The 12,809-nt window shown below is 40.4% G+C and overlaps 1 protein-coding gene across 1 annotated transcript in view; it reads right to left on the bottom strand.

Moving 5' to 3' along the window:
* NUDCD1 (NudC domain containing 1) overlaps positions 1 to 12,809 on the bottom strand; it is a 124,151-nt gene that overhangs the window by 27,223 nt on the left and 84,119 nt on the right. The window contains exons 6-8 of the mRNA XM_034759585.1: positions 10,725 to 10,929; positions 1,309 to 1,369; positions 383 to 574 (exon numbers count right to left, since the gene is read on the bottom strand). Coding sequence (XP_034615476.1) covers positions 383 to 574; positions 1,309 to 1,369; positions 10,725 to 10,929 — 458 coding nt within the window. The remainder of the gene's footprint in view (positions 1 to 382; positions 575 to 1,308; positions 1,370 to 10,724; positions 10,930 to 12,809) is intronic.

Genomic DNA, 12,809 nt, shown 5'->3' on the forward strand with positions numbered 1-12,809 from the left:
CTCTGGTTGCAATTGCATGCACACATCCTATAGTGGAGCACCGACAGGAACATATACTAGAAGAACTTAGATTTCCAAAATAGCATGGTTGTAATAAGGATCATCAATTAAAACCTGCGCTGGGGAGAGATTTTCCATTTTTGCAGAAGTGTACTGCTACAGCATATATATTTGTGCAAATATGCAGCTAACTATTACTGAGGTTTTTCATTACAGAAAGTATTTACAAGATTTCAATGAAGCTACACCAATTTATACCAGCTGAATGTATGGTGTGGTTTTTAAGACGTCTCACCACAGAAAACAAATCAAGATTTTTTAGTATAGAAGTATGAAGGGGAGATACTTGGGTAAGCATAATTGGATTTCATATTTCACTTACCACATGAGTGATTTTCAAGGTGTTACCATCAAATCTGCATAAGCTTGTGCTGTCTTCAAGAAAAATATCACATTCCTCCAATTCCTGTGCATTACAAGGAGGGTTTTCTTTGTCAGGGTTTGGATTCTGAAACCAGAAAACAATTAAATGCACTGAAAATCTGGAATACCTGATACACAATATTATACTAAACTATATATTCATAATGAAGCTTTACAGATCAACAGTAATGATTTATATAACAATTTACAGTTCTGCAGCTTCTTTCATACTCAATGATCCAAAAGCATTTCATGCATTTACTTATCTACCAGAAAAGCAGCCACTTCTGAAGTGGAAGGTAGTAGTTAACTGGTATGCAACACAATGTGCAACAGGGTTGGAAGGGGAACTTTTTGCTGAGGAATACCTGGACAATTCCCTTCTCTTAGGGAAAGTGCCATGCAATCTTTAATGTTCATGCATATCAAATAAAACTTACATTTAAAAGGTCTCTTCCAAAAAACTCAAAGTAAACTTCATGGTAATCATTTTAAGCTACTGTACCCAGTACCTTCTCTGGAATAAAGGGCTGGGAACCATGCTGGAATGAGAACTAGGGTTTCAGTTTGTCCAGGGCCAAATTTAAGTCAATGGATTTACATCGGGGATGAGTATGGTTCCAATCTAGGTATTTCAAACTAAAGTCATCCCTTCAGCTAATGGTTGTTACTTGCAATAGCACAGCTATACACCTAGATTCACAGGTGTATGTTAATTTTACATTCACTGGGGTTGAAGTTGTAGAGCCTTTTCATTTGCATAGGATACTGACAAAAGAATACTCACAAAAGGAGTGTTTCTATTTTGACTTTGTTCACTTGTGGGTGGCCCTTTGGATTGTCTTTACCTTTTAGTAATTGTCATGCTTCTCCCAAACTTATTACATTGACTGCATAGTAAAGTGTCATCACAGCGAGATAGGTATTTTTACCTTCAGTTTTAAACCTAGCAGAAATGCCAGAAAGTGATGGGATGACTCACTATGTAGTAGCTCCTGTTTATCTTCCAAATACAAACCTCCTCTCAGCACTTCTAGTAATCACTTAAAATTGACATAAGATTTATAGCTCTCTTATCCTTCGGATAATGGAAAAGGATACACACTTGGCCTTTGGCTGATATTTCTCAAGGCAAAAATTGAGAGCGCAGTATGTAGTGGATATGTGCTAAGGGAGATGCACTCAAGAAAGCAGATAACCAGTCCTTTAAAAAAAAAAAATCACTTTAATAAACTAGACTTCATAAAGCACTAGAAGGTCGTTCTTGCTTTCTAGTTAGGCATTTATAAAGTACTCAATCTACAACTGTAAGGAACGGTCGTACACTGAAAGGGGATTTATTACTGTTGATAAGCTACAGTATTTTCCATCTCTAATTTCTAGGAATCAGAAGAGTGAGACTTTGGTCAAATGTATTAGTCTGAAATCACAGCTAGTCATAATACAGACAATTTTTACAAATATCTGGATGGAGGAAACAGTGGGCAGCCTGACTTGGGAAGTGCAGGAGGGAAGGGGCTGTTATGAGGAAAGGTTTCTTCTGAGGGAAGTTGAGCTTCTTAGTGGAGAAGAGACTTAGTTCAAATTCACTTTCTAACTGAAGCCTTCAAAATTACGAGGTGTGAGCACGTGTGGGCATGTGTGTTTTTTGAAGTTTGACCAAAGTGAATTTGTTTGCGCTTTGTATTTATTGCCTCCATAGATTGGAATTTTTGATCCTGAACAACAGAAAAGCAGTTTATGCTAGAAATTTCAATCTTGCCATGTTTAGCAGCCCTCATAAGGAAGGAAACAATCCAAAGCACAAGTTAACTGGTTGAGCTGTTTTAGAGTTCTTCAGTTTCACACATGCCTGTTAGAACCTTTCCATTCAAGTTTTTGGATGATTTATGTTAAGTTTTTTGATACCTCTATTAAAGCTACTTCCTTTCGGGATGCGTTGGTGAAAGGTGCATTGCAAGTAAACAGCACCTTTCTCCCTTTTCTCTCTTCATAATTAGTACCTGCTTTGCTTAGGAGATGAAGAGCTCACAGCCAAGGTGTGGTGCAGAATTAAAGTAGCTGATGTTTTATCCTGAAAGACAGTTACATCTAGTTCTCAAGTATCTGCTCCAGGACATTACTTTTTGAGAATCTTTCTTAAAATTATTATGCTTGCATATGGATGCCACCAGCATAATATTGTTCAAATTGAGAGACGAGAGAAAATATTTGCTCAGAGTTCATGGGTCTATTTCATGAGTGGATTGGGTGAGGTTCTGTGGCCTGCAATCTGCAGGAGGTCAGACTAGATGATCATGATGATCCTTTCTGGCCTTAAAGTCTATGAGTCTATAGGCAGTTCAGTGGTACATAGTGTGACCACAGATCTATTGTTGGCTCAAAACGTGTGACAGAAATATCATCTGCTATAAATAACAAAGTTTCTTTTCTTCATTTCATAGAGAAAATGAAAGCCTAAATTAGAAGCTTTAAAGTAATTTGATCATGCATGTATGTCTATGTAGGGAATGGATAACTCAGAATTAGAACCGACTGACTGTGTGGGGAAGACGCTCAAGGAGATAGAGGCTCAGATTATCTTTAGTGGGATTCTGCCCGTTCCGAGGGAAGGGCAGCAAAGGGCTGATAGGATTGTGAGAATAAATAGTTGGCTAAGAGAGTGGTGCTATAAGGAGGGCTTTGGGATGTATGGCCACTGGGAGGCTTTCGGGGACAGGCACCTGTTCTCGCGGGATGGGCTTCACCTGAGTAGGGAAGGTAATAGACTTCTGGGAGGGAGGCTGGCTCATCTTATCAAAAGGGCTTTAAACTAGGAAGTTTGGGGAGAAGGTTGGGAGATGCACAGTTAATCTCCACGCCAGATTCCAGTATGGAAAAGGTGAGTAAAATGAGAGGAGACATAGCCGGGGAGATGAGATCGGACGTAGGAAGGACAGGGGGGACGGACGCAAGGAGGCCCGCAACTTATAGTGCAACTAATGGGAGACAGGCTAAACGACATACATTAGGGTGTTTATACACCAATGCCAGAAGCCTAGGTAATAAAATGGAGGAATTGGAGCTCTTGGTCCAAGAGCTGAAACCAGATATCGTAGGAATAACAGAAACGTGGTGGAATGGCAGTCACGACTGGAACGCAGGTATGGAGGGGTATGCGCTGTTTAGGAAAGACCGGTACAAAGGTAAAGGTGGGGGGGTGGCATTGTATGTCAATAGTGAAATAACCTGTAAAGAAATAATAGTTGATGGATTAGATAACACAGAGTCCGTCTGGGCAATAATCACACTGGGTAATAGGACTACTAGAGCCTCTCCGGGGATAGTGCTTGGAGTGTGCTATAGACCGCCGGGATCGACCCAGGATATGGATAAGGAACTATTTAATGTGTTTAGAGAAGTAATTACTAATAGAAACTGTGTAATTATGGGGGACTTTAACTTCCCGGATATAGATTGGGGCACAAACGCTAGTAGTAATAATAGGGCTCAGATGTTCCTAGATGTGCTTGCTGATCAATTCCTTCATCAAGTGGTAGCTGAACCGACGAGGGGGGAGGCCATTTTAGATTTGATTCTGGTAACTAGTGAGGACCTCGTTGAGGAAGTGGTAGTGGGGGACAATTTGGGCTCCAGTGATCATGAGCTAATTCGGTTTAAAATACATGGGAGGAGTAACAGAATTAAGTCAAAGACTAGGGTTTATAATTTTAAAAAGGCCAATTTTAACAAATTAAGGGGACTGGTAAGGGAAGTGGATTGGGTAAACGTATTAATGGATCTAAAGGCAGAAGAAGCCTGGGATTACTTCAAGTTAAAGATGCATGAGCTGTCGGAGGCCTGCATTCCAAAAAAGGGAAAAAGATTACAAAGCAGGAGATTTAGACTGAGCTGGATGAGCGACCGACTCAAAGGGGCGATTAGGAAAAAACAGAAAGCGTACAAAGAGTGGAAGAGGGGAGGGATTAGTAAAGAAACTTACCTTAGCGAAGTCAGAGAATGTAGAAATAGAGTGAGAAAGGCCAAAGGCCGAGTAGAGTTGGACCTAGCGAGGGGAATTAAAAGCAATAGTAAGAGGTTTTACAGCCACATAAATAAGAAGAAAGCAAAGAAAGAAGAAGTGGGACCGCTGAAGACTATTGCCGGAGAAGAGATTAAAGACAATCTAGGCATGGCGCAATATCTCAATGAATATTTTGCATCGGTGTTCAATGAGGCCAATGAAGGTATTAGGGATACTAGCACCACTACAGAGGGGCATTCAGGATGGGGGATTACCGTATCCGAGGTAGAAACAAAACTTGAATGCCTTAATGGGGCTAAATCGGGAGGACCGGACGATCTTCATCCGAGAATATTGAAGGAATTGGCGCGGGAAATAGCAGGCCCGTTAGCGATAATATTTAATGAATCTGTAAACTCGGGGGTGGTCCCGTTAGACTGGAGAATAGCTAATGTGGTTCCTATTTTCAAGAAAGGGAAAAAAAGTGATCCGGGTAACTACAGGCCTGTTAGTTTAACATCCGTAGTGTGCAAGGTGTTAGAGAAAATTCTGAAAGAGAAACTAGTTGAGGACCTGGAGGTTAGTGGCAATTGCGATAAATTACAACATGGTTTTACGAAGGGCAGATCGTGCCAAACGAATCTGATCTCCTTCTTTGAGAAAGTAACGGATTTATTAGATAAGGGAAATGCGGTGGACCTGATATACCTGGATTTCAGTAAAGCGTTTGATACTGTACCCCATGAGGAATTATTGGTTAAACTGAAAAACATGGGGATCGATATGAAAATCCAGAGGTGGATAAGGAATTGGTTAATGGGGAGAATGCAGCGGGTCGTATTAAAGGGTGAACTGTCAGGTTGGAGGGAGGTTACTAGTGGAGTGCCTCAAGGTTCGGTTTTGGGACCCATTTTATTTAATCTATTTATAACTGACCTCGGAACCGATTGCAGGAGTGGGCTGATAAAGTTTGCGGATGATACGAAGGTGGGAGGCGTTGTAAATTCGGAGGAGGATAGGGATATCCTGCAGGGAGACTTGAATGAGCTTGTGAATTGGAGTATCAGAAATAGGATGAAATTTAATAGTAAAAAGTGTAAGGTGATGCATTTGGGGATGACTAACAAAAATTTTAGTTACAAGATGGGGACACATTGGTTAGAAGTAACGGAAGAGGAGAAGGACCTAGGGGTCCTCGTAGACCGCAGGATGACTATGAGTCGACAATGCGACGTGGCGGTGAAAAAAGCCAATGCTGTCTTGGGATGCATTAGGCGAGGTATATCTAGTAGGGATAAGGAGGTCCTGCTTCCGTTGTACAAGGCGCTGGTGAGACCTCATTTGGAGTACTGTGTGCAGTTCTGGTCTCCCATGTTTAAAAAAGATGAACTCAAACTGGAACGGGTGCAGAGAAGGGCCACTAGGATGATCAGAGGAATGGAAAACCTGTCGTATGAAAAGAGACTAGAGGAGCTTGGGTTGTTTAGTCTGACAAAGCGAAGGCTGAGGGGGGATATGATTGCTATCTTTAAATATATCAGAGGGATAAATACAAGGGAGGGAGAGGAATTATTCCAGCTTAGTACTAATGTGGACACGAGAACGAATGGATATAAACTGGCCGTGGGGAAGTTTAGGCTTGAAATTAGACGAAGGTTTCTGACCGTCAGAGGGGTGAAATATTGGAACGGCCTTCCGAGGGAAACGGTGGGGGCGACGGACCTGTCTGGTTTTAAGATTAAGTTAGATAAATTTATGGAGGGAATGGTTTAATGGTAAAACATAGTAGTCAAGGAAAACCAAGAAATGGTAGGTAAATTGTATAATGGCTGACAGGGGTCAGGCTGGAGACTCTTGCCTATATGCTCGGGGTCTTACTGATCGCCATATTTGGGGTCGGGAAGGAATTTTCCTCCAGGGCAGATTGGCTGAGCCTCTGGAGGTTTTTCGCCTTCCTCCGCAGCATGGGGCAGGGATCTCTAGCAGGAGGGTTTCTGCCGATTGAAGCCACCTAAAACAGGATTGGGGACTTCAACAGCAGAGTCCAGGGAAGGGGTAGGGACGGTTTTGTGGCCTGCAGCATGCAGGGGGTCAGACCAGATGATCATAATGGTCCCTTCTGACCTTAAAGTCTATGAGTCTATGAGTCTATGAGTATTGAAGAAGACTGATATTCCTTGACTGAGGGATGAAATGCCACTAACACTGCCAGATGCACTCTCAATGAGCTAAGTGCAAATCCCAAGGACTGAAGGTACAGCAAGTATTCCAAGATGTCCTGAATAGAAGTCACCATTGGGTGAAATCCACAGGCCAACAACCACATCAAAAACAGCTTCCATTTAGCTAAATAAGCCATTCTGGTAGAGGGCTTTCTACTGTTGAGTAGGACCTGTTGAACAGATGCTGAACACCATTCTTCCTCCTCATTTAGCCATGAAGCAGCCATGCTGTGAGATGCAGGAAGCTAAGCATGGGATGTAAGTTTTGTGTGAATAGGTCAGGATGGCAAGGAAAGGAGAGGCTGAATTGACAGTTCAAGAAGGTTGGAGAACCACAGGAGAGCCAACTGCCAGCTGAGATGGAAAGCTTTGGACAGGGAGCCAGGGATGAGGCCCCCTTGAGAGCAGATCAGATGATATTTCCTGCTGTGTCTCGTGGCAAACAGATCAATCATCAGAATGCCCCAAGCTGCAAAGATGACCTAGAGGATGAAGTCCTGGCAAGGTCCTGGACCAGTGGAAAGTTCAGGAAGAAAGGGAGAACAGGTCCATTGCCTCCTGATACACCGCTGGCACAAAACCAGCCAGTACTAGCACTGCCCTTGTCAGTATAGGACTCAGACACCTTGGGCCTGGAAAGGGAGTCAAAGGTAAGGGGTCTCTTTTCTCCCTCTATTGTACTGCGGAGCAGTAGACGGGACCTGCTCCATCCCATAAACCGGCATTCACACCGTGCTGGTCCACACTCCTTCGGGAGGAGGCAGACAAGTCTCCACGCGACCAGGAATGGCCACGATTGATCTTATGTGACCTTTTCCTCGGTACACTTGATGGGAAGCAACTCCTCAGACCTTTCGGAGATGCGCAAGCTCTAGGATGTGAAATGGAAGCTCCCTCAGAACTGAAGGGTGATCTCTGATCCAACATGGGACTCCGAGCTAACCAGACTGTAAGGCCTGTTTGAGCAGGTGCTGCTTTAGACAAAGATCCATCGTAATCTGAGTTCGCTTTGTGAATGATTTGCAAATCAAACACCTTTCCTTGCCGTGGGCTTCACCTAAGCACAGCAAGCACGTGTGTGGGGATTACTCCTCCACACGACGGACATGTTAAAACATTGGTGAGGGCATCACCAGGGAAATACTTCAACTAAAGCTAATGAATACTAAATCTAACTAACACTATACTAAGGTACTAATTAGGGCTATTAATCACAATTAATGCAAAAGATGAATTCAAAACAAATTAACTAGATATTTTTATTTATCGCAGTTTGAATTGCATTGTTAAACAACAATAAAATACCAATTTAAATTTATTATAAATATTTTTGGATGTTTTTCTACATTTTCAAATATATTGATTTCCATTATAACACAGAACACAATGTGTACACTGCTCACTTTATATTATTTTTTATTACAAATATTTGCACTGTAAAAAAGATCATTGAAAAATACTGCTTCTTTTAATCTCATACAAGTACTGTAGTACAATCTCTATCATGAAAGTGCAACTTACAAATGTAGAATTATTATTTTTGCTTTAGAGCATATAAAACGAAGCATGAAGGGGCATACGAATGTTCAGCATATCTGGCACATAAAGAACTTGCAATGCCACCTACAACAGAGCCATGCAAACACCTGTTCTCACTTTCAGGTGACATTGTAAATAAGAAGCGGGCAGGATTATCTCCCATAAAAGTAATCAAAACATGTTTGTCTCAGCGATTGGCTGAACAAGAAGTAGGACTGAATGGACTTGTAGGCTTTAAAATTTTACATTGTTTTGTTTTTGAGTGCCATTTTTTAAAAATATAATTCTAAATTTTGTAAGTTGCACTTTCATGATAAAGAGATTGCACTACAGTACTTGTATGAGATTAAAACAGTATTTTTCAATTGTCTTTTTTACAGTGCAAATATTTGTAATAAAAATATAAAGTGAGCAGTGCATACTTTGTATTCTGTGTTATAACGGAAATCAATATTTGAAAATGTAGAAAAACAGCCTAAAATATGTATAATATAAATTGGTATTCTATTATTAACAGTGCGATTAAAATTGTGATTAATCATGACTATTTTAATTGCACAATTAATTGCAATTAATTTTTTTAATTGTTTGACAACCCCAGTTCTAATTAGCTGTGTACAACTAGAAAAGTCACTAAGAAGTAGAGAATTTGTGAGGTTAGAACCACACCGAGGTCCCACTCCAGCGATAGGCAGTAAGAAGGAACGGGGGGGTCGGAAGGGGCAGTCGAACAGTGCCGTCTCACATAGCCAAGGAAGGGGCTGTGGCCACTAGGTATGAGTGCTGGCTGTCTATGGGTACTGCTAGGCAAATTTTTTCAGCTAACTGGATGCTGAGAACTATCTATCTGCTTCTCAGGCTGCCAAACATATGCAGTATAGTCACCTACCCAATAATAAATGGTCTCTTATTGAAAAAAAATAAAAAAAAAATGAAGCTCTGGTGTCAGAATATTAGACTGTGAATACAGAAGACCAGATTCTGATCTCATCTGATGTTTGACATTGAATCAGCATGAGCTGCACTTGACTCCGTGGCTTTCAGAAGAACACTACAGATGTTCTTGGCTGCCCACTTTTGCTCATAGAACAAAACCTAAAGCGAACCACGCTAGTTATTTGGCCCTCCCTATTGATTTGCTCTCTCTTCTTGAAAAAGTTTTAAAATTAATATTTGTGTCAACAATTCCCTGACATACACTGCAGTTTGATACTTAATGCAGTATAATTTTATATTTAAACAAAATTAATTTCCATGCATATTATGCTCTTGATATGTTAAAAACAATAAAAACACTGCGACACAAAATACTGGAAAGGTCAACAGGGCAGAACAAGGTGGTAAATTCAATCATCAAAGGTCAATTATTTTAGAAAAGCAGCAGCTGCACCATTGTCAATTGTAAAAACAAATTATTTTTGAAGATATACATTAATTCAACTCCTCATTTAAGGTCAGACTAGATAATCATAATGGTCCCTTTTGGCCTTAATGTCTATGAAGATATGAATATTAAGAAGGTTGAAAAAATGTTTGAATATTTTTGCCAAGTTTCCTGCAGGTGGCATAACCATTTGGCTCCCAGATTTGTCTTTCTTTAGCTGTCTGATTGAACAGCCTCTTTCCAAACTAAGAGGCTACCAGAGAGCATTTCCCACTAAGATGTCACAAATCTTTGCTCCAGAAAGAAAATGTTGAAGAATTTTCCATCCCATAAGTAGCCCTCCATTGTACACCTATCTAAATACATCAAATTAAACCATTCTGAATAGTGGTTGCTGTGAAAGCACAGTAATTTAGTTCAACAAAAATTCATAAGGAGCGCTTAAAACCTTGACATTAATGTGTATACATGGCAGTTTCACTGTTCCTTTTAACTGTAACAAAGAAATTGGCTTACAAGCTCAGCCAGTTAAGGCTTCAGTCTTTGAAACTGTATAACCAAAAAATTTTAAAGGGGTACATTTTTAAGAGGGTAGGAGCTCCAGCCTCCCTTTCAGCATATGCATATGGAGCTCATACTATTTGAATCTGGAGAAATGAATTCTGGGTGGCAGTTTGAGTACTTATGCCTCTAACTTCCTAATTTGCACCCACAACTGATCTATGCATGTACAAATTCTGCAGACTCTGATGCCAATATAGTGAATATGGATGAAGATTGAATAAGCTTTTTATTTCAAAACCTCTCTTCTTCCAAACCACCTTATTGCTTATAAAGTTTTACATGTGTCACTTTGAAAGTTTTAAAACATTTTCATTTCAGAGACAAAGAATGACTGGAAAATCATGAGACACTTGTGCATGTTGAACTACTCATGCATGAGTAACTTACAGAAGTGTTTGCAGGAGCAGGCCCTTTTTGAATAAAGGCCTGATCCTTCACTAGTTGACATCAACTTCAATGGAATTTATATGGTGCCTGTTGCATGGACTGGATTGGAGAGAAACAAACAGGATTTTTTAAAAAATAAAACCTACTTTGACTTAATATAGATTAATACGAAAAGTAAAATCAATATATAGATTATTAATACCTATTATCTCTAATTATCCATGTGCAGCTTTCATGGTCAATAGATGAACAGAGTTTTCCTTCCACCAAAGGAGGCTGACTTTTCAATGCTACAATGATATGATCAGGAGAAAACTGTACTTGTATGTCATCTTTAGTGATGTCTTGTGGAAGATGAATTGTTACTGTCAAATCATCTTCAGTCTGTTGCCAATAATAGACAGGGTCTACAAATGGAAACACATATAAATGCAAAGTCAGTTACAAAATGCAAAGTATATCGGGGGGGAGGGAAAGAGAGAAATTTGGTAAAGTGTGTGTATTCACTTTCTACTCTGAAAACTTCATATGAAAGATATTCTGATCACTTATTAAAAAATAGAGAGGAACAGTTTTCTGGCTACCAGTAGGTATTTGACCAAAGTCCACTTGTGTCTCAGTTATGGAGAGTTGCTTACACTCATGTGCACATTTAAATGTGCAGGAGTACACTCAGCTGAACTATATAAATATGCACTTGTAGTTTTTTTAACATGGCATTTTTAATTAGTCATAACTTTATGAAATCAATACACAAATTAATTCAAATAAGCAAAACGCACTATGTCTCAGTGAGCATTAATCCCATTATCTAGGTTCAGCACCTTTTGAGTTATCTTCATGAATCCACAGTAACAGTGGTTCTTTGAGATGTGTTGTCCACATATATTCCACTTCTGATACATGTGCCCCATGTGTGTGAGGTCTCAATCTTTTTAAATGCTAGTGTTCACTGGGGCCATGCCTGCACCCAAGTATGCCCTCTGGCACACTGTAGCCAAGGGAATAAAGGGCAGGACAGCTGTAACTAGCCTTCAGCCTCCTAACTGCAGAATCCAGTCAGGAAGGAGGGCGGGTTGTGGAAATGCATGTGTCCATTTAGATACTGTATTAGGAAAAATCTAACTATAGGAGTAGTTAACGTCTGGAAATAGTCTTCCAAAGGAGGTTGTGGAATCCCCAATATTGGCAGTTTTTAAGAAGAGATTTAACACACACCTGTCAGGGATGGTCTTTTTACATGAACTGCCTCAGCACCAGGGGTTGGACTTGACTTCCTGAGGTCCGTTATATCCCTACATTTCTATGACAACAAATCACAAAAACCAGTTACTGTACTGTAAATAACAGTTTTGTTTTTGGAGTGGTTGTCCATATGGATTCCATTTTAGATGACTCATAAGAAGAGATCTCATGTTCTCGAAGTGGGTGCTCAGAGTCTAGTGAGCCCATGACTAAGACAGCTCCACCAAAGTGGGCATCAGATCTGGAACCCTCTACCAAGGAGTAGTGATGGGTGAACGTGTGAACTGAACTCCAGGTAGCTGCTTTACAAATCTTGACGATTGGAAAGTCCACTGGAGAAGCAGAAGAGGCTTCTTGAGCTCTGGTGGAATGGACGCTAATCTGCGCAGAGGGTCCAATACAGTCCAACACCCATTTAGATAACCTTTGGGTGGTTATTTGTGACCTTTCAGTCAGCATGGATTTGTCAAGAACAAATCGTGTCAAACCAAATTGATAGCTTTCTTAGACAGGGTAACAACCTTTGTGGATGGGGGGAAGCAGTAGATGTGGTATATCTTGATTTCAGAAAGGCTTTTGATACTGTCTCGCCTGCCCTCCTTATAAATAAAATAGGGAAATACAACCTAGATGGAGCAACTAGGGCGGTACATAACTCGTTAGAAAACCATTCCCAGAGAATAATCATCACTGGTTCATAGACAAGCTGAAAGGGCACATCAAGTGGTGTCCCACAGAGATTAGTTCTGGGTCCGGTTCTCTTCAATATCTTCATCAGTGATTTAGATGGTGGCATAGAGAGTACACTTATAAAAGTTTACAGATGATACTACGATGGGAGGGATTGCAAATACTTTGGAGAATAGGATTAAAATTCAAAATGATCTGGACAAACTGAAGAAATGGTCTGAAGTAAACAGAATTAAATTCAATAAGGACAAATGCAAAGTACTCACTTAGGAAGGATCAATCAGTTGCACACATACAAAATGGGAAATGACTGTCTAGGATGGAGTACTGTGGAAAGGGATCTGGGGGGTCA

This window comes from Trachemys scripta, chromosome 2 (assembly GCF_013100865.1).
Source record: "Trachemys scripta elegans isolate TJP31775 chromosome 2, CAS_Tse_1.0, whole genome shotgun sequence".
Lineage (NCBI taxonomy): Eukaryota > Metazoa > Chordata > Testudines > Emydidae > Trachemys > Trachemys scripta.